The 23,445-nt window shown below is 38.4% G+C and overlaps 3 protein-coding genes across 5 annotated transcripts in view; 2 read left to right on the top strand and 1 right to left on the bottom strand.

Moving 5' to 3' along the window:
• The window catches only part of LOC117293330 (probable phosphorylase b kinase regulatory subunit alpha), a 36,672-nt gene extending 33,651 nt beyond the window's left edge, over positions 1-3,021 (bottom strand). For all 3 annotated transcript variants that reach the window (XM_033775597.1, XM_033775598.1, XM_033775596.1), the window contains exons 1-2: positions 2,869-3,021; positions 771-929 (exon numbers count right to left, since the gene is read on the bottom strand). In XM_033775597.1, the coding sequence (XP_033631488.1) occupies positions 771-929; positions 2,869-2,946 (237 nt within the window). In that variant the 5' untranslated portion in view covers positions 2,947-3,021. The remainder of the gene's footprint in view (positions 1-770; positions 930-2,868) is intronic.
• Positions 3,022-3,361: 340 nt separating this feature from the next.
• Positions 3,362-5,897, top strand: LOC117293998 (cytochrome b-c1 complex subunit 8-like). The gene is made up of 3 exons (XM_033776515.1): positions 3,362-3,457; positions 4,308-4,473; positions 4,807-5,897. The coding sequence occupies exons 2-3, from the start codon at positions 4,314-4,316 to the stop codon at positions 4,899-4,901; spliced, it is 255 nt and encodes an 84-aa protein (XP_033632406.1). The 5' UTR covers positions 3,362-3,457; positions 4,308-4,313; the 3' UTR covers positions 4,902-5,897.
• Positions 5,898-13,950: 8,053 nt separating this feature from the next.
• Positions 13,951-23,445, top strand: part of LOC117293511 — a 67,731-nt gene continuing 58,236 nt past the window's right edge. The window contains exon 1 of the mRNA XM_033775860.1: positions 13,951-14,863. The gene's annotated coding sequence lies outside the window, so the exon portion shown is untranslated. The remainder of the gene's footprint in view (positions 14,864-23,445) is intronic.

The following is a 23,445-nucleotide window of genomic DNA, read 5'->3' on the forward strand; positions in this document are numbered from 1 at the left end:
CAAATATTTTAGTGAAAAATTACTTTGTTCCTCGAAAACTACGTCACTTCAGAGGGAGCCATTTCCCACAATATTTTATACTATCACAGCTCTCCATTGCTTGTTACCAAGTAAGTTTTTATTCTTCAAATCATTTGAGTATTAACCACTAGTGTTCAGTGATTTTAAGCAGAAAATTCTGTTTGGCAAATTTCCTGTTAACTGCTTATAAAAAATGTTGTTTTTAAAGTTTGCTTTGCCAATACTGCACAGTAAAGGGGCAAAAACCAGCCATGGACTCGACTTGCAGTTCCTCGCAAAAGGAAAAATCTCATGGCAAAGAATAAGGCACTTTGATTTAATAATAGTGATGGCCATTTGTAACGCGCCATATCTGTCAATTTGACACTCCTGGCGCAGATTATGAGACAAGGATGTTGTATACAGTACAGTCTTGGCATAAATCAAAAAGATGCCAATTTGAGTTATCCATTTTAACAGAGTTAAGCATTGACAAAAAGAAAAGTTTTGAGTTATGATTTGAAGTTGGTATTTCCTGCAAATGGCTCGGAGGGAGCTAGTTCCAATGGTGCGGCCCTGAAACAGAAAATGATCGGTATCCGCAGGAGCATTGTGTCCGTGGAATGTGCAAGAGCCGAGTGTTGGTTGAGCGAAGCTGTCAAGTACATGTGTACATAGGTTGGTACGGATGAATGACTTCTTGGATGTACATGTACATGTATGAAGGTGAAGTGCCAGTAAGAGAATGAAAAATGCTAGATATTCCCTACCTGTTCCAACTCATAGGCCTTGGCTCTGTCCTCATCCAGGTCGGCCTGTTTCCTGTAGGCCAGTGCCAGACCCCACACTGCGATGATGCCGTAGACATTATCCCGTACCCAGGCATGCTGCACATCGGCGCTGGCTGGTAGCAAACCAGTGATTGGATTCTGTAAGGTTGTGACAAACATTGTAGGTTATTTTTTTTTTTACTTTAGGCAAGGCTTAACTTTCAGGTATTAAAACCCTATGTTTCGTCAACCCCTTTGTTCCGACAATCATCTTTAAAAAAAATAACCCAAATGACAAATAATAATAGTAAGACTTGTAATGCGCACGTATCCACCCTGCTGGGTGTTCAAGGCGCAGATTTATTTTTAAATTACCTCTTTCTCAGATAACACACAGCTTGTCTTGGCCTTGGTGCTCCTTCAAATGTTTCCTATAGACTTTAACAACTACATTCAAACTGAGGTTCTTCACTTTACCAGTAAATTCAGACAGAGTCATCAACTCGAGTCTTTCATCCTTGATGACATGGCTGTCATTACAGTGGCAGATTCTGCCATAAATCTTGGCGTCAAACTTGATAACTATCTTACAATGCATGCATGTAAATGATACCTGTAGAGCTGCTTCATTTGCACTTCATAAAACTGGTACAATACGGTCATTCTTAAACAAGAAATCAACAGAAAGACTCGTCCATGCACATGTAATGTCTCGCATTGATTTTTGTAACAGCATTTTGTATGGTCTTCCCGATGTGCATATTAACAAGCTTCAGAGAATCCAAAACTCTGCTGCTAGATTGGTGACACGTACTCAAAAGCGTGACCACATTTCTCCTATTTTGCATGATTTACATTGGCTTCCGATAAAACACCGTATTCAGTACAAGATACTTTCATTAACTTTCTTATGTTTGCAAGGTTTAGGCACAACTTATCTCCAGGAACTCATCCAAAAATATCATCCAGTTCGTAATCTCCGCTCTAAATCCAGGTCTCTCTTAGTTTGTCCCTCGACTTTTACTAAATGTTATGGGGCCAAAGTTTGCAGCAGCAGCAGCAGAATTATGGAATAGTCTTCCGGACACCATAAAACAAGCTCAAACAGTGAATTTATTTAAGACAAAGTTAAAAACACATTTATTTTTGCAATAGCCTTCAGTACTTCTTTCTGTATCAACTAATTTTGCTTTTGTATTTACTTCACATCTCTATTAACTTTTGCTTCTCTTGTGTTTTCATCTCTTTAGCGCATAGGGACTTCTCTGTGATTGTTACTAAATTGTACTAACAGTTCAAAAGAACAATTGGAAAACTTTCCATATCCTACCCTGACTTTTTCATTTATTTGTACAAAAATTGCTAAAAAGGTAATTGAGAGACGTTTTAATACCAAGTCCAAATAAAAAAAGTGGTGGCAGGACAATAATTTGAAACTTGTGACGGAAAACGGAAAAGTGCCGGAAATTATTCTGTAATTCTGTATCCTGCCACCACTTTTCATTCAAATTTACTAACCGGAATATCTAATTCATGTCATTTGATAGTTGCGATTCGCCGTCGGAATAGAGGGTTTGTTATCGCAACTTGTCATCATTTGATTGAGTAAACTAGTAACTAAATATAAGAATGATCCTATTTTATTTCAAAACGAATGAAAAAGTGGTGCTCTAGAACAGCTTACGTTGATGTACCAAGCAACAGCAGGCTAACACACTCCTGTTGTTTGGTAAGCTGGTAAAAATAAAATGTAAGAAAGTGCAAATAAAGATAATTACTTAACTTAATTATTCAAAACACCCAACCAAAACAAAAAGGCAAAATTGTTGTGTAAACATGATTATTATTAACGTTAACATGCATAACTTTAGAACTGTTCAAACTTCAATTGTGATGAAACTGAAAGTGAAAGGTTTGCTTCAAAACATTAATAGTAATACTGTAGTGACCCGCAGTATCACGCACGTGTCACACTGGCTCAGTGGGAGTGTCGGTCAGTGTGTGCGGTCAGAATGGCACTGCTGGCAGACGTTTTTGCCCAGGTGTACGTGTAGATTTAGTGAATACAAAAATGTCAGTTTTCCCATGTTGTTTTTACCTGGTGAGATAAGATGGTCTTTGTGACGAGTCGATGATAATAGTCGAGACGCACGCCAGAGTTACTTCGGCTCCGCATAGTTAACTTTAATCCTTTTTGAAAAGGAACAAACCGTGTATTAAAGAAGACCACATTTTTACTTGTTTTTATCGTCTGCTGCACACACACTGCAGCAAATTCGCAAGTATATGGATGACCCGTGACCTGAAAATATTTAAAAACGTATAATTATAATTTACAATAAAGAAGCGTAAAATTATTTTAAAATAATAAAAGCTGTCACGAAATAACATTGTATTAACTAAAATAATAACATTTTAGGCGATTTTATTCGTTGTTTAAATTTAATTTGGATTATTTAACCGTCTCACAATTGTTACGATGAAAGAGCCTACTGTGTCGAAGGATCGGGTTGATGGTATCGTTCCCAGGGCATAGGATACTTTTGTTTGTACACTGTCTTAATTTTGTACATGAAGTGCATACACTTTGGGTAATGGGGTCGAAGGAAGTGTAGTGACGCTCATTTTGAGGTCGATGTGACTATCGACGCCATTTTTGTTAAGTTTACAGAATAAAAATCACGAAGGTAAGAACAAGTCGAGAAATACCGGTTTTCGTAAAATCAAATAGAAAGATTTGTGCTTCCGGTATGATTGGGACATATTAAGGAATATATTTTACTGTCTGATCGTCTCAACACACATTTCCTCATTGAGTTACAGGAGCCCAATATTCAGACATGATCTTGATGTAAAAATTGTGTGTCAGATTTTGGGGGAACTGATCTGTGTGTGAACAGATTTGGCTCAAATTCCCTTATTTATTTAGGGTTGTGGGGTTTAGAACATTTACAAAGTATCAAATTCATGACAAGGCCAGTTCGGTTTTTAGGTCTCTTCGTTCTTCATTCAAAAGACAAATCAATTCAATTCAAACTTCAATTCAAATTAATAATTTATTTATTCGGAAATCCATTTATTCAATCATTGCAAGTTCAAACGACAATTCAAGTTCTTGACAACACTGCTTGCTGCGCTTGCTCGCTACATTCTTCTTCTTCCACTGACTCAATAATAAGCAAAAATGTTCTGAAGAAGCAGGCATTTGTTTGATCGCAAATATGACCGTGATGATCATATTCATGATGTCTTGTTGATGACACGAAGAAGATATTTTGATATTCAGGATGAACACTCCATTTGCTCAGTTCTTCTTTTCCACGAACAAGTTACACGTACAATAAAAAAGGATGAATCATGAATGGATGGTTTTATTTTAATTTATTCCACTCACGCTTGTGTGATAACTTATATTATATATGTTCTATACATGTATATAATAACTCTGTGTGTGGAACCTCATACTCCATAGGCACCAAAAAGGTCATTGTTATTTGGCACTTTGATCTTTCTATGTTTTATCTTCCATCATTACAGATCACCATGGGAGGAGATCACATATTTGGCAAGCTTGCCAAGTACAGGAATATCATCACATATTCCTTGTCACCCTACGAGCAAAATCCTTTTGCTGGATACTTCCGCAAAGGCATCCCCAACATGTGGAGAAGGTTTAAGGGTCAGGTGTTCCGAGTTACACCACGTAAGTTTCTGTCGCCAAGATTTCAACCACTTAGTGGATAAATATTGTTTGAAGCTTAGCATGGTGTGGATATGTAGGAAGAAACTATAAATAAATAGTAAACTTGCGGGCACAACCATCTTTTGTAGGAGTGAAAAGAGCCAGTGTGGTCTTGACTTCTCGAACAGTATACTCTGCTCGACTTCAGGAGAGAAAGACTAGCCAAATCTGGAGGCGAAGCAGTGGTTTGGCAAAGGTCTTTAGTGGAACAATGGCCATGGCATATTAGTTTATATTTGTATTGGAAACAAATTAGTTGTGTATCTTTATTCTTTTTTCCTTTTTTTCCCGTAGCTTTAATTTTCGCCTACCTGGTTTATAGCTATGGCAAGAACGAGAATGCGAGACAAAAGAGAAAGGATCCATCAGTGTTTGCCAATGATGAATAAAGGTCCCCAAGCCACCTCCAAAGATCTGTGCAACAGCAAGAACTAGAACTCTAATCCATTTGGATTGAAACTGGAACTGGAACCCAGCGTTCATGAAAACAAATTATGCTTTGTTTTGTCACAGTACACAGTTTCTTTGTGTGAATTACTTTATCAGCAAAATAAATCTTCAGCAAAAATGTTTAATAATGAGTTTACCTACATTCAGTAACCAAACACAGTGGCTTACTCAATAGACCATTATCATGGTGCGGCTATTTTAGTTTCCCCCACTTAATTCAATGTAACCACACCGAGGCTGTAAGGACAAATAGTCAGGTTCCTTTTTGTGCAATGACTATTGACATCCATTACTGGTATTGGATACAGGGAACCAAACCAAGATGGTGGTAGCATGGTACTGGTCTGTGATATGAGTCAGATTGTCACAGTTGTACAGTGAGATGTTCTATGAGACTAACGGTCTTAATTAATAGTATTTAATTTCTTTTCCGTTTAAGTGGAAATGATGCATCCATTGCATTGATTTGTGTTTTAATTAGATAAGTTTATAGATTGATTTAAATACAAAGTTCAAAGGCTATTTGAAAAAAACAATCCACATTAACCAAAACAAAACTGTTCTATGAAACTCTCTGTTCATCAAATAGCATAGTACACATCGTATCTTAAGATATTTGTAGTTTGATGAAGAGTTGTTTGACGATAGTTCTGATGTGAAAAGTTAAAAACAAGAAACAATACTCTGGAATCAACTTCCACATGTAGACAATTCAGTGAAGAATCACTACAAACATCAGTGTGTGATTTCAAGAAATATTAAACCTTTTAGAATTTGAGTTTTCACTGATGAGGTTTGTGACACTTACAGAACTCGTTAGACATACACCTGTACAGCCAAAATATCCTTCCAACTTGTTTTCAATTATAAAAGCTTTTTTTCAGTTTGTATAATTTAAGAGTGAAATAAAGTGTTTGGTTTGTTCACAAGAAAAATGTGTTGGGTTATAAAATTATGTTGTTGTATTGCTACAAATCTACGGACCCTATGAGAACTAATCTAACATGTTAAATTGATCTAATATATTGAAGGCACTCCTACTTTACATTAACATTTTGAGTTCATGGGGATACAAATTTTAATGACATTTGTAAGAAAATATTTATCGAATGTGGTGCTTATTTATAATGTTCAGTGAACAGGTGGTTAATTGCCCAAACCAAAGTAAGCAGGGTTTACACAGCTTGATAAAGGGACAAGAACATTAGGGCGTTTATATTATACTAATGGGAAAAAATCCGGGGCAATGTTCAATTCAATTCAATTTTATTTTGTCCCACCATGTAGGAAACTCTGTATGAATACAGGCAATACAGAAAGAAAAATAAATAACACACAATCATAAATAAACTACTGGAAATATTAATTAATCAGAAAACTACATTACTAATAAACCACAATTTAATTATGTTAATTTTGTTTTATCAGTGTGTGTGTGTTGGGGGGGGGGGGGGGGGTGTCAAGTGTCTGCTAACTACTTATAAAAACTCTCACCAGTACCAACCATCAAAGAGAATTTAGAAATGCATATTTTTATTATCTGAACTACTGCCAAAGTTACAAAAGTAGTATTTCATTTCAAAGATAGCCAAATTCCATTTTTGTTTATTTTGATTGCAGCAATCGAAATAAGGACAGTATGAATGTGCACCCTCCCGCCCCACCTCCCCTTTAATTTGCTGTTTTTCAATGAAAACCGAATCTGCTGTTTTTCATTTTGTGAAATGATCAGAGAGTGGCTGTGTGAAATGCGGTGTTGAAAATGAAGGGATGGAATTTAATTTGCTCTTACAAAAACCATTGATGTCCAATCCCTTTAAATAATTATAACATGGAGCTCTAACCGACTGGATGTTACCAAAAATAAGCTCAACTGTACTCGACATATAAACAACATTAATGGGGGATGTCTATGCCTCTATCAATTATATTGGTGAAAAGCTTTATAGTGTCTGCACTGTGGAGGAAAATGTCCATAAAACTAATAGAAAGAAAGGGAAACCATAAAGTGTTTTATTAGAGTGGACATTTTACTACACTACTCCGGCTCTGCTGTTTACAACGATGCTTTGAAGCTTTTTATTAACTAGTCCATTATTTCATTTTGTCTGCACTTATGTGCACTTAATGCAATCAATTGGCGACAGTCGCTTGATTATATGGGTTGAGGTTTAATTCGAATCACACCCTCGATCAATTTCATCGGTTTTAAATTAAAAAATAATACTTACAATTTAAAGGGATGTTAAACGTTAAGTGTAGAGCCTATACACTACATTTTCACTTCGTTAAAAATGTTGATTGTCGTAAAACAAACAGGGGCGCCAACCTAAGTTCTCTATCAGTTGATTTCAGTATGTTAACCCATATAGCGTACATTATCCGTCACCCAGTGAAGCTCACGGCGCTTCAACGTTCAGTATTTTCCTACAAGGAATTGGAGACTAAGTTTGTGAATTATGAGACAATACACAAAACCATGCAATGGTTGACAGGGTGATGTGGTGCAATATGCTGCCAATCAAACCAGGAACTCGGGCAGACTCTTTCTCTTTTCGATAAATGCACTGGGTTCTTTGCATTGCACAACACACGGGACCAACGGCTTTACGTCCCATCCAAAGGACGAAGCATCATGGTGAAGTGTACATGATTTGCTTTAAGGACACAAGTGTCACGACTTGGACACGAAACAGATGTACTTTTCCAAAACCCAATGATGTATACCACTCCTTTATGATATTATGTTTCTTGAAAACTAAAGGACTCGATAAACGTACTCTTCCCAATGGTGTGCCATGTCTTTATAATATAAATTCTTTGCAAACTATACAAAGATGAATGTCTCTGAGTCAGTTATGTTATGATCTCTCGGAAAACATTAGTGGACGAACACAAATGTTCCTGCAACAAATACAGTGATGTGCCAAACTCCTTATGTAAAACAGCAAATGCAACCCTCAGCCTAAAATGTGCAGAATCAGTATCAAGACTGACAGTTCTTTCCATAAGCAATATGACATTATGTAAACCCCCCTTTAAACATTTCGCCCTGCATTCTTGATATCTCCTTCGAGGGCTACATGATTACCAAGGCCGACACACAGGCGTCATTACTGCAATTAAGTTTTTGTCTTAGTCTCCCAGTCATAAATCTTATGATGTAATTCAACGACTGGTAATGGGCTGCATGACCAGAGGATAACCCCAGGACCAAACGGAAATTGAATAATTCATTAAGATAGGTATGCATTTTGAGGTGCTGTAGGGGGTTTCTTGATCGTCCTTGCTCCAGTGAGCTATGAAACAATATGGATAGACAATGTGATCCAAGGTCAAGTTTAAGGCATGGTGCTAGGGTTTGGAAGAGTTCACCCATACAATAATGAAGTTGATTTACCATTTTTCATTCACAATTAACATTGTTTAACATTAATAAAATAACAACCACTTATTGTTCACCAATTGTATTGATAAAAGTGGTTATAGTTTACTTTTTTTTTTGGGGGGGGGGTGCAGCAATGACTGACAGCGTGTCAGAACCAAATCATCTCGATTGAAAGACAAACACAGGAAGGATGCTGCACAGAATATGAATTAAACCAAAATGGCCTACATAAGAAATGGACAATTTTATGATAATGGCGGCAACAGTTATGACTTAAACCGTATTAGTTAATACTATTTACGAATGATACACAATACAAATTGACAACTTTTACGTTTACAGCTTATTTCTAGAAATAATTTGAAAGAACACACAAATTTCACGTCGAATGAGGGAGTATCAGCACCTCTTTACTATGGACAACACCATTCAATTGTACAGTCCACACTTCAATACGCACAAAATGGCTCACTCTAATGAAAGAAGGAAAATAACTATAAAAGAGAGCAAAAACAATTAAGACAGGCACTTCTATCTTTATTGACAGTTGTAAACCGGCTCTTTGCTAGAAACTCGTGGAGACGATATACATGTCGGTCTGACATTCTGATGTATATTGTTTCAAATTGCCCATTTCGATTCCTCCGTCCGGTTCCCGGGGTCACCATTATGCATAAAATAAAATGTCAAATTCAGACAGAACCGAACTCGTCCAATGGTTCTATTTTTAAATGAATTAATCGACTACCTCTAAGTCGCCCCCCTTGTTAATTGATTGTTATAAGTCCTCCGGGCAGATAGTTAATGTGCATTATGCATAATCCAGTCGTTAAACGCCTTGGGGAAATTTGCTCCCGTCCGAGAGTTGTTGTGGACGCCTTGCGAGATGAAAGTGAACTTTAGTTATGTGTAAGACTGAGTCGGTCTAAGCATCAGGTTGTATTTGAACATCGGGTACTGGATGAGGGGCGTAGATACCCATAGTGCGGCAGTCATGATCTGATCAAGCTTGGGAATTTCAGTCGGCGATGTGCACGGTAAGTTGCTTGTTTAAAATACTTATAAATTAAGAATACTAATAATAACATTGGCTTGTTATGATGATCATAATATCCGTCGTCCAGTAGCGCTCAAGGCGCTTCAACATTCAGTATTTCTTGCAAGGTATTTTGGACTACGTTTGAAATTATGAGACCCACTCCTTTTACAAGTTACAAGATGATGTGGCACAATATGCTGCCAATCAAACAAGGAACACCGGACGAACTCCTTATTTCAAGTGCACTTTTATACAAAGCACACGGGACCAACGGCTAAACGTCTCATCCGACGAACGAAACTACAACGTAGTTGTGTGAGTCACGATTGGGCATTTTTTCATGAAAGAAAAGGGACAACAAGAAGATAATACTATTATTTCAGATGAACAAAACTTAGGGGAGCCATAGGAATTGATATTCTTCCTAAATAGTATAGATTGTAGGATGGGGAAAGGATGGCATTCAAAGGACCCAAAGAGATGCAGCATGTTGTGATCAACCTGTTGGAATGGCTCTTTAACAAACAGATGAAACTGTGAGAAAAAAACACCTCTCTCTCTCTCTTTATAATGGCGGGTAAAACCGTGCAACCCACTTCTCTAAAAAGATCAGTGGTTCAACCCCCAAAACACCAATGAGACTGTGTTGAACGAACAGCTGCCGGAGTGTCACCAAGAGTTTAGCCAACCATAAGAGTGTATAAACTCTCCAGCATGCAGAAACGTAATATGTAACTCAGAGTCAACGTTGTCTGTGTTTGCATGCACCGAGGCGCAATGAGAATCATTTTTATATTATGGGTGAATCAAATTTGAAGCGACTGTGGCCGTTTGATACATATCTCCAACTCTTGCCACACCCACGTAAGATAAATGAAAATATTGCCCGATCCTTGTTCACGCAGTCCCCAGGGTTTATATAGAGATAGAGGAGTGATCTCAAACACTTCCCCCTAAAGTATCACCAGCAATCAGGCACCGTGTCCAGCCTCTCTCAACAACCTCAAGCCCCCGAGTGCTACGGGGTTTACCGCCAAAGCAGTTTGATGAAGCAGGTCACGCACTAGCGCTACTCTCTCGGCGCCCTCTCAAGACGACTCTTCCCGCTTATAAAGCTCTCTCTACTTTTGCCGCGTTTTTACTTCCCCGCTAACTGCGATAACAAAAATCTTCATGATTTTATTTGATAAACATCTCGAGGCAATGCGAAGATTTGCTGAGGAAAGTCCCCTTGTCTTTCTTTTGTTTGGTTAAGTGAAAAGGAAGATTTAATTAGTTCCGGAAAATTCGTTAACACATTAAGCTTGAGGGGGAACGGGGCTATAAACGTATGTGATAAATGCACGGCTGAAGTGAAATTAGCGTTGAATTGTGAGTACAAAATCATGAACCATTAAGGCTGTATCACAAAATATGTTTTTACGACTCGGTTGATTTAACTTCCCCAATCTTTTTGAGTGTTCATTCTTGCACAAAAGCAATGCCAATTTAGCACGGTCGACTTAAATTATGATTACTGAATTAAATAGTATAGCAACGATAAACAGTTTTGGGACATACCTGTATGCAATTATACCGTGATAAAAATGGCGATCAGGTTTCGTTTAAGATTTGAGGCATTGCATGGGGAGGTATCAATTATTTGGTTTGTGGTAACACCATGTGTGTCTATCTACTTGCCAGGTAGAGTTCGTTCTTAAATTATTTCTTTATTCTAACACCGCGGAGTAGATTATCGGATGTTCGGGAGACTTCTCATTTCTAAAAAGAACTGTCTATTAAGTTCGTTGACTACCATGAAAATCATGCTCTCTTATCATGTACTTATTATGTACGTACATAATAACTTATAATGTACGTACATGATAATTTATCATGTATGTACATGATAACTTATTATGTACGTACACGATAAATCCAAACATATCGTGTACGTACATAATAACTTATCGCGTACGTACATGATAACTTATCATGTACATTCATGATAACTTATCATGTACGTACACAATAAATCAAAACTTATCGTATACATACACCATAACTTATCATGTACTTACATGATAAATCAAAACTTATCGTGTACATACACGATAACTTAACATGTACGTACACGATACATCAAAACTGATCATATACGGTCATGATAACTTATTATGTACGTACACGATAAGTTCAGATTTATGGATTTATCATGTACGTACATGATAAGTTATCGTGACGAACGTGATACGTTTGGAAGTCTGGATTTATCATGTATGTACCACGCCAATAAAAGACACACGGAGATCACTCAATCACAAAAGAGCGCCCTCAATCCAACTGACGCCTCGCGAAAAGGGACTAAGAAACTTGCAGAGGGCGTCCCGCACTTCCTGTTTTAACCTTGGTGGCTTATCTCTCAATAAAACAATCCAGACATATCACCAAGTTATTCTGGAAAATTACAAAACATGTGGCTTCAAATAAAAATTTTGTCGGTTTATTGGGGAGGAAATTTATATTTACTTTCAGAAAGAACTACATGCACCAAAATGCATTTTTCCAACCGACTTGCTGTCGTTTTTCAAACGCACCCTCCATTGCCAAGACAGTTCCACCAAACTTTAATCACAGCCAACATTTATTTCACGACAGTCGAACAATGAACCTAACACAGTGATAACAGATGTTTTTTAGCAATTCCTCAAATTGCGCGACCCCACAAAATTAGTTTTCAATACAAGATGTTGGATTACGAACAGTAGTCAGGGGATCGTTTTCAACTATTGACTTGTCTCATCACGTTTCGTACTCATTGTACACAGCAAGTCAAACACATAATTAACAAGTGACATATCAATGCTAACAATCGAAATTCGAAATTTTCATAACTTTAGAATTTTAGAATGCTTAATGTTTAGTCGATAAATGTGTATTTTTTATAAGCCAGGTCTAGGAGGGCACATCTTTTTTGATGACAGTTTTTTGACTTTTGCCCTTCCCTGGCCTGTGCTTGTTTTATTGTTTTGCTTGTCCGAAGAATAAAAATAAAAATAAAATTAAATAAATAAAATAATTATTCAAGAAATTTCAGTGTGGGTGTCGACACCATAATGAGACTTATTATGAGATGTTTTCTTCTTCTTGTAATTGTTATAAATTAAAATTTTCTCTTGAAGACGAGCAGAGTATACTGTTCGAAACGTCGGGACCACACCGGGTCTTTTCAGAGCCAAACACTCACACAAACAAGATTTACACATGGCTGTACCATAGAGCAAAGAACTTGCTTCGTTGTCGTACCCGCAATTAAGTTTACTATGTATTTATATAGTTTCTTCTTGCACATTTAAAAGTGTGTACGGCACTAGGTAGGCATTCTTACACGTTAGTAACATACACGACATATACATGACATACAATGAATTCGAAAATGTGTACATGCCAGTTTCGTATTGTGTACTGTATGAATTCGCTCCTTCAAGAAAAACCCTTCACCATCATGCAAGAACTCAAAGACTGAAAGAGTTGAAAAATGACCACTAAACACAACCCCTCGTGGCAAGGGTTTTCCAAAAACCATCGACGTGTTCACGTCCTTGGATAAAGTCGGGCTATGCAACAGATCGTAGAAGATTGAAGAAGATTGTCTTAATCTTCTGGAATCCAAAAAGGCCCGAACTGTCATCAAAAGGATTCTCAATTGCCTCCATTAACTGCGTGTAATTACTTCAGTGTTAGAAGCGATCAGATTTAGGCAAAATATTGAATAGGGAAACTTTTTCAATTCGATTAGGCGAACTGAAGTTGTGGATTTTCACAGATTAACTGGTTCTTTGTGCACACATCTCCTACCAGACAGAATACAAATGACGATGTTATTTTTTGTTCCAATTTACATAGATAATTTCAGAATTTACAGTAGGATAGTGGTTTTGCTTGCATGAGCACTGCGGGTGGTGCAATCTCCAAGTGGTTTTTAAGTGTGTTTTATTCTACATAGTTACTTCAATTTACTAGAAAATTACCAGCACTCAAGCTAATTATAGTGGGGGGGGGGGGGCATACGCAGTAAGGCATATTGCCAACAGCTTATGTGCTTTTCTGTGTAATAGCCACAGGCAGTACTTTATTATGTCTAACCAGTGGGTTTAAACTCTTGGAAAATCGATGCCGTGTTAAGAAAACATGAATTGACTTTATCAATGGATGTCTTTTTTTGTTATAATGAAAGTATAATCTGCCAGTCTAATGCCTTTCGAGTTGGTCACTAGTGAATACATGGCCTTGGGGTGCCGATAGAACCGCTTGGGTATACATAAGAACATGAATAGCGCTACGTGGAGACGGGTTATTAAGCCCGTACTAAACTGAGATACCTGTTTGCAAATCACTGCTGAACGAAGTTTTGAAACATAACACAGAAGCTTTAGGGGGTCATGGGTGATTCAAAACTAATGTTTAGACACGGATCACTATTCGTATACAATCAAAAGCCCTCTCCATTTCGAGTGAAAAAACACATAGTGCCCGGACTCAGACAGAAGTTGGTGTTTGCTAAAGGGTGTTTCTGTGTACCACCTCGAAAGTCTTTTTGTCGATTTCACAACAACGACCAATTTAAGTAGGACACGGTAAACGGTAGACGTCAGTTTTTAGTGCGCACACAACCACAAGCACCACGTCAAACGACATCTCGGCTAACGTACGCTGAGTGTGTGCGCAGGTGCACGGCTGTGGTAGTCAGTGTGGGACAACTTTATGAGAACTCTCTTCATTACGTTATCAAAAAACTGGATGCTGCGCTGTGTCGTTGCGACTTCAAATTGGAACATTCAATGTAGCATTGGACTCGCTAGAGGGGAGAAAAAGTACATCAGTCACAAGAGTTCACCACCGCAGTGATCGATCTTGAATGAATAGCAATTCAACAGTGACTGAATTCCACTGGCTCCTTTTATACAATCGGTTCGTTCTGCTCAACGAACTGATACCAAGTTCAACAGCCATTAGCTTATCAGCGAACCGGTGAACTTGAACGCTGCTGAAATGAAAAACCAGTGAGTATAGCAACACCATAACAACCAGTCGTTTATACAGTACATCTGCAGATCATAGTTTAACTAGATCCTAGTGTAGTAGTTACCGACGTACTCCAGGCAAGTGTAGCACTAAAAATTGAACTTCAACCTGTGGGGTATAAGCGAGGGTATAGCACTGTCGAGCACAGCCCGTCTGACCCGTGTCGCTCTGTCAGTTATGTTGACATAACGGTTACGGGGAGTTAGTTGTGAACACCACAGGGAGCCTAACAACAAAGTGTGACCCGAGGGGAGTGAGGGGAAAACGCCGGGTCAAGTCTCGCTGCGTCCTGACGATCTCGCGCCGTGGAATTACCCTGTGGTCTGACGGATCAAAGATTGAAGGGTTCCAGTACCTGGGATAACTCAAACTGGAGGTGTCTACAGACCTACACCTGAGTGCGAGTGACGGTAAGTGGCTAGAGGTAACCTATTTGCTTCTATGGATAACAGTACACACGTTGTAGTGATCAAAGGAAAGAGTGCCGCATTCCTGACGTTTTCCCACAGGTAAATTGATTTGGGAATTGGGATTGCGCTTAACGAGTAGTGTGTGTATTATTGCAGTTGCCAATTAGGGCTTGGAGTTTGTTCAGAGGCATAGTATTAGTAGGCCTATGTGTGTGTGGAGGGTGGGCAAATTCAATTTGAAGAATAAACTTGAGTGTGGATTGATTTCTCGTTCGAACCCCAAGCATGTCTTACCTAAAGCAGAGTTTACTGAAACAGTACTTTTTGTCTTGTCGAGACTTTTGAGCCCATCAGGTTTTTATAGCCAGAAATAGGTTCAACAGCTTTGAAGTCTTGACATATATACTTTTCGATATAAGCAGTCAATCTTGCCTACAAGTACACGTAGGCCTGTTCTCCATTAAGTTAGACTCGATTCCGGACTTGAGATAAGTCTACGTCACTCCTTCTAAAAATGATTTCTATGTCTTTGCCAGTAGTATTGGAACTGGCAGTTGTGTGCGTGAGTTTTGATCGTCCTTATTGAATTAACCAACAGTTTGAGGAGCTGACCACATTTTTGTGATGGACATGTTTTTACTCCTGTTGTCTTTGTTTAAAGAGCAACCACAGCACAGCTTTATGAAGGTTATACCAATAAAGAGTCACTATCCAAATCATTGTAATAGGCTCATGACGGATGGCGTCTGAAAACGCTTTTGTCATTTTACACGACTGTACTTTTTGCAAGCAGTCAAAAACCTAGACACGAAAGTATTCAAATATGTTTTTTTTGTTCGGATAACCCAGTCTTTCGCCAAGCCGGAGTCGTGTTTTCCCCCTCTCTACTTCTCTCTTTGTCCGAAACATGTTTGTGTTAGGCTATACAAAATTGCAAAAAAATTGCATACAAATAAATAAATTATATACTGTACTAAATAAATAAATGTATTTTTTTCTTTAAAACAAATATAGATTTCGTAGAAAACTGACAAAAGAAATAAATGGGGGCAGTGCGCCTTTTAGGTTCACTTTCATTGTGTTTCCACGTGTGTAGGGGCTGGGAATATTATAGTTTGCCAATGTACAAAGCTCACCCCAAAACAAGGCAAAAAATCAATCTGGTTAGGGGCTCCAAGTAGAAAGCATTTGAAATGAAAGTAACTCAGGGGAGCTTAAAGGAACACGTTGCCTTGGATCGGACGAGTTGGTCTATAAAAAGCGTTTTGTAACCGTTTTCTATAAAATGCATATAATTGATTGGAACGATGTTTTAAAAGTAGAATACAATGATCCACACAAATTTGCCTCGAAATAGCGTGGTTTTCCGTTTACTGCGCAAACTAACACGGTCAGCCATTTATGGGAGTCAAAAATTTGACTCCCATGGGAGTCAAAAATTTGACTCACATAAATGACCGACCGTGTTAGTCGACGAGGTAAAAGGAAACCGTGCAATTTCGAGGCATGTTTGTGTGGATCATTGTATTCTACTTTTAAAACATCTTTCTATCCATGTGCATTTTATAACAAACGCTTTTCAAAGATCAACTCGACCGATCCAAGGCAACGTGTCCTTTAAGGTAGGAATTGGTATTCCACTGCGGTATGTTCGTGCTGGTGCAGCTGCAATGTTCCAGTAGATTAAGTGATGTATGGGACGGGGTACATCATGAGACAACGAAACAAATCTGTCGTGAGTTTCCCTATATAGCTGCAATTTGTATCAGCAAATTGCAGTGTAACACTTCAAGGTTATAAAGGTACACTGAGTGGAATATCTTCGGATCCTTATTGTTAAAGAGCGGTTTTTGTTTTTTTGTGAGTATAGGTGCGTTACAAAGTTTGTTACAACCAACCTCTTTCAAAATCAAGGCCTTGCATAATCATCTTTGAATGGACAAGGCCATTTTCATTTTTGAAAAGAGAACATTATTTGCAAAATGACAATTGTTTTGCATATTCATGTCATTAACTTTTGCTATTTTGATAATCTTCAAGCCAATTTGATTGTTTTTGAATGGGGATACCGAGGCCAAGGGCAAAAGGGCACACGTCTGGATGGGCTATCGGGGAAAAGACCAGGGGCAAAAAGGCAAATGTGTGAAGGGCCAATGGCAATACCAGAGGCAAAATAAAAGTGTTCGGCCAAGACCGTGCAGGGGCAAAACGGGCATCAAGAACAGAGGGGCAAAATGGCGAGTGCTTTAAAGAGTCAACCGAGGCCGATACCAGTGGCAAAAGGCAAATTGCTTCGGTCGGTCTGTATCTCAGACAAAAAAGTAGGCAAAGCCTGTTCTGAAATTCAAGATTGTGATTTGGTAGAAGCCCCAGTAGTTCTGAGCGTGTTCGTAACTCAAGTATTTTGAAAACATGAATCACATCACACCAATTTCCTACCATGCGCTTTCACGGTTGTGATGCATGATGACATCTTCGCAGTGAATTCACGGTATGATGGATCATTTTAATGAATTCGTGTCCCCTTTTAAAGTTAAATAGTCACCGAAGCACCTCTATCTTGCCCTGCAGTTTATTAGAATCCCATCACCCTTGCTGGGTCTGGAAAGTCATGAATCATACAACAAATTCTGTATATAAATACAATGAGCTTGGGCTCAATAAAGCAAACATTATCCGTGATATAAAGTGGAGGCAATTATTCTACCAAAGATTCAATTAACTGTTTGAGTCATTTACTGGAGGGCGATTTATAAACTCAAACGTCAACTACACGAACAACCTACCAACCAACCCACTCAACAAAAATAGTCAAATAAACAAACTGACAAAAAATACTCGTACATTTCAGAAACTTTGCGATTGACAACCTCACACATTGTTTCCAATACTTGCCATATATGGAAACCGAAGACAGTATTCTATTAAAAGATGTCGCATACTGTGTGAATTTTAAAGAGAATGGAGTTCAAAAAGAATTTGACGTACAAAGTCCAAGAGGATGTTAAGTACAGGATCGGAACAAGGGAAAGAACAAAAGAAGTCTCCACAGGGGTGCAACAAAAGGAATGTTTGAAGTTTATTTTGTGTGTAGAGTACACAACCCATTATTTATTACAGTTTTGATTAATCGTGGATTTGATTAACAGATACCCTTGATTAATTGTCTGTTATGTTCACACAGGCTAACCCTTTTCGTGTTAAAGGCTCTCCACATTTCTGACAAACTTGTTTTTGGACATCACAATAAACCAGTTTACACGCGACAGCTGTGTGATAATCTCTTCTTGATAGAAGTATAGTGCTTCTGAGAGAAGCCATCCTGAGATGGGTCTCGAAGTTTCGAGCAGTAAGCTCTGTTCATCTTCAGAATATCATAAAGAATCCACCAGACAAACCATATTGTAGCAAAAGAAACTTCAAATTACAATCAGATCAGACCAAGCAATAAAATAGGTGCGTCTTTCAGTGAACTTTGTCATCACACCTATGTCACTTCTTATCAAATTCTTATGCCTAACATTCTATGTTATTATATTTAGTGTGTGAGGGATACAAACCGTTAGCGAAATGTTTCGCATTCGCACCAACATATAATCACATCGTATATTATTGTCTTCAGTGGTTAAAGATATAGGATTGGTACTGGTAATGTTTAGCGGTATGCTTACTGCCTTTGAATCAAGATAAGGTACATCACTTGGCAATGTTGACGAATCTGCTGCAGCTATGCCAACTCTGTTTGAATCACTAGTTAAGGTAGGCCTACAGCACTGGTAAGGTTCAATGATAAGACTATACTGATTTTATACCCGTATGCTTACCCACTGTATCAACGGCTGCACAGTGCACAGTGCGGACTCTCTATGAATCAATATAAGGTACAATTGAGTGATATTGGCAAACATAAATTGATGCCTCTATAATGCCTACCGTTATCCGACTCAATACAATGTGCAAACTCTGTTTAAATCAAGATAAATATACATCGGAAGTTATGTTGAAAGAACTGCCCCCTGCCGCTGGTATTTTCCTCTCGTATACATACTCTCTTTGAATCAAGATATGGTACAACATTATTTTTGTAAACGTGTTAAGACTGTCTTAGAAAGACTACGGCTCGAAAAAGTTATGAGCCATTGATATTCACTGAAATTTAAAATTTGAAACACTATTTTTCTTCAGAGAAACCAAATGTGTTATCACATCTTTAAGTTTGTTTTTCTCACGGTGGGTCACATACAATCGATTAATCTTTCAGCTTTGACTGCACGTTTATACAATGGAACTGGTACCTAGAAACATAATGAAAGCATATTTGGCATATTTTGTCATGGGCACCAGCCAACGAGTTTATACGTAGAATGGGCCAGACACCACATTGCTGTTGAATGTCTTGCCGTTGCCATGGTAAAAATCTAGTACATTTTCAAATGGTTTGCCTTTTTAATTTACAGTAAGGCTATTTTGCATGACCCAGGTTTGACCATGCTTCCCTTCTCCAGGGTTTATTAACCGAGTATAATGTAAACAAAACCGAAGCTGGAGTTTTAACATTGAACACAACCTGCTGAGGATACCATGGGTGCGTTCGTTTAGCTTCCCTAGGTGGACCGCGGTGTGTGGCGTTTTTTTTCCCAGGACGAACGTGGGTAATTATCTGCACACTTTCGTCCTGGAAAAAACAAAACGCCACACACCGGGGTCGACCCGGGGAAGCTAAACAACCGCACCCCATATAGCACTTGCTTGCATGAACATTTAATGCTTAGCGCAATTAGAGCCTGATTTTACAGAGCTGCTTTAAGACAAAAAGTAGCTATATAAGCGAAACTTCACTCTGCTTACCAGAATAAGGTTACCAGCCAAAATACCATTCCACATGTGATGTATCATCCGTGACTGGTAACCTTCTCAGTTTAGCTTAGCAGATTAAGGGTATTCATTCCGCTTACAACGCTTCAATAATGTCATGGGAAAGTTTCATCTTAAATAGATTTCTCAAATTGTTTTCAACCAAATTGGATCATTCGAAAGTGTACAATCTATATTTACTTCGTATTGGCCTCAAAGTATATTGCCTGAAATAACATTCAGCCATGTTGATGTATTGAGTTTTAATCAGCCATTGATTCTAGCTACCCTGCAATTACAGCCTTAATCAGTTCGACCCTTTCCTTGTAGTTTAACCCTATCTAACAACGAATTGTCAGGGTTAAGTTAGATGGGTGCTGGGGGGGGGGGGGAGCAATGACACCGGACCCATCACATAATTATGTTAGCAACTTAGGCCCTTTTCGAAACGACGGTTTCGGCTTTGGATTCATCTCAGGCTAGCTTTGTTTTGACAATTGCGCGTGCTTTGGGTATACGCGGTCAGGGCTTCAGACTAGAGAACGGAGCCTCAAGCCGAATCCAAAGCCGAAGCCGTGGTTTCAAAAAGGGCCTTGGCCATTATTGTCTGCCTTGTGGAAGACCCTGGATCAAAGTTGGTCATTTTTAATAAATTGTCTTCCATCACTATACTACAATTTGAATCACCTCTTTTTACGATTTCTAGCTTGGAACTCAAGCAGCCTTAAAACAAAATCATTATGCTCATTACATCAAGTTTATTTAATTAACACCGACAACTGTTTATAACACTCCTATTAGTCAATCTTTGTGCCTATATAGTTTGCATGTCATGAGGAAATGATGTTCATTATAACATTCCTTTCACTCGTCTCCTATATTCGAGATGTCCATTATGACCTAGTCCATTATGATCTTTAACTGCTTGGTATCAGGGGTCAGTGAGTGCAGATCGCAGTTATAGTCTAAACAGTTGACGTGGTTAGCATTGGAACAGGTATATAGATCCCTGTTGCACGTGACAGTATGGAAAACATTTTCTGCAATCCTCTATGTGTTCAAGACATATATGCATATCATTAAAGCCATTATACACTTTCGGAACAGAAACAAAAAAGTTCACAAATTTGCAAATAACTTACAGGGTTTACAGAAGGTAAAGGTAAAAGACTTCTCTTGAAATATTACTCCATGAAATGCTTTACTTTTTGAGAAACGTTGAAACAATTATTAATTCCTTGACAACGAGATTTACGGATTTATAGTAAAAACACGTCATGACACGGCTAAACGTGCGGAAACAAGGGTGGGTTTTCCCGTTACTTTCTCCCGACTCCGATGACCGATTGAGTCTAAATTTTCACAGGTTTGTTATTTTATATATAAGTTGTGATACACGAAGTGTGGGCCTTGGGACAATACTGTTTACCGAAAGTGTCCAATGGCTTTAAGGTATGGTACTTCAATGGTTAGTGGAAGAGTACATTCATTCCAATACTCTGTAGTGTTCAAGACATGTGCCAATCATAGATGGGTGGTATATATGGAAGATAACTCCAATCACATAGTTTCCAAGACAGAAGGGATCCTACATCATTGGTTGCTGAAAGAGTATTCATTCAAATTTCACTTTCATGAAGCATATCATACATCATTGGTAAGTGGAAGAGTATATTCAGACAGGTAACATAAAGGGGTGGTACCATCGTTGATTACCCAACTATGGTTTAGCTCCACCCTACGTACAAAATACAAAATCTCTTGACGCCCCGTACAACTAGACCAGGCCTGAGATCTATCAGCAATACGCTCCATGTTCCTCGAACTCGCTTGGCCAGTTACGGGGATAGGGCCTTTTCCAGACTCTGGAATCCACAGACAAATACACAACATTACTCTCTTCCAGCAGAAACTTAAAAAAACACTTGCTCATGCTTGCTTTCCAACATCTTGACGATACTTTAACTTGAGTAAAGTGCGCCTTATAAATGTTGCAGTTCATTATTATCCTCTAGATTTCAAGACACCATAAAGGGATGGTCGTTGGTTTTGGGACAGTATTCATTCCAATCATCTGGTGTTCAATACATGCAAATCATTAAAGGATGAGATACCGTTGGTTTTTGGAAGAGTACATTCATTGCAATCCCCATGAATCAGACTTTTTATTTTTTATTAAAGATGGGATCATTTATCAGCGTAATTTTCACGGTGACTGACACTTTAAGCGCACCGTTGAATGCTCCTTAAAGATAACATGATTAAAGGTGTCTACACCGCAATGTTCAACATCTCTATGAGTGTCCTCTTGAAACCACGGCACCTGGCGGCTTCACGTGGTGAATAGCCTCTCCAAAAATAATCCTCAAAAGAAGTTTAAAGAAGATCTTGAAGATCCTTCTAACAAAACACCGGATAAAAGTGAAAGGAATAGACAGCTGTTTACACAGCGTGTCGTGAAGCATGTCTGCGTCCCTCTATGGTTCCATTTGTAATGTCCATTCACAGTACCAGACAACATAAATTCATACTGAGCCCATTTCGGAATACTGCTTATTCGAATACTGCTTAACAACTTCCCTTGCTAAGCAAACATTTAGTGGGGCACCAGACACAACAATGTAAACTTGATGTAATTGAGGCTGGTAGCTTGTCTGTTAAGCAATACTTTTCTATGCTTAGCAGAATTTTGGCTGGTAACCTGTTTCTGTTAAGCAATACTTTTCTGTGCTTGGCAGAGTTTTGGCTGGTAACATGTTTCTGTTAAGCAATATTTTGTTCTGTGCTCAGCAAGTTTTGTTGTGCTTACCTCAGGCTTCATGAAATTTAGCCCTTGTCAGTATAGTATCCATGTGATTCAATTTGTAACAATCTCTATACTGGTATGAGCCAAGTGGGACCTCTATAACTTGAAGGAATGTTTCCGAAGTAGTTCTCGACCTCCCCTGCTGGTATTTTTCCTAGCAACTGTTTCAATCACGACATCGTCTGGGGAATGGCTTCATTTATGAGCAAGTAACCCGTTTCAATTGAACTGGTACGCACTTCAAATTAACTTATCATATACAAAAAATAGCATAATTTATAGATAATTGCTTAGCATGAGAAAAAAATGGCTAGCAGTGAAAATGCTATTAAATTCACGCAACTAGTGTGACCTGAGCCTTTCTGTATATTTTGATGATAATTTACACGCCATGCTTCCTCAAGCAGAATTAAAGAGACAGCAGCACGGGTGAGAGTCACTGCTGACAGAGGGGTCTGAAACTATACACTCTGAAAACTTCCGGGTCAGAAATTGACCTGATAAGGGTCTTGGGGTCTGACCTAATCGGAGTCAGTATGATCTATTCGTGCTATTTGGCCCGACATGCTTCCACAAATAGCATTAAAGAGGCAGAAGTTGCCGTTCACAATTCACACTTACACATGGGTGAGAGTCGCACTGCTGACAAAGAGGTCTGAAACTATACACTCTGAAAACTTAATCCCATCTGGGTCAGCATGACACGAAATCGGTGTCAAAATGACCCAATGATGCATTATCAAACTTCTAACCACCTTCGTGGTAAAAATTACCCACTTTTTAAATTTTATTTTTTAGAATAGAATCAAAATTTGACGATAAAATATAATTTTTTAATTATAAGAAGGAGATTGCATCTCAAACGCTACTAAAATCACACAACAGTAAACAATAAACCAAAAGCAAATCCAAAACCCAACAA

The sequence above is a fragment of the Asterias rubens genome, chromosome 8 (genome assembly GCF_902459465.1).
Source record: "Asterias rubens chromosome 8, eAstRub1.3, whole genome shotgun sequence".
NCBI lineage: Eukaryota > Metazoa > Echinodermata > Asteroidea > Forcipulatida > Asteriidae > Asterias > Asterias rubens.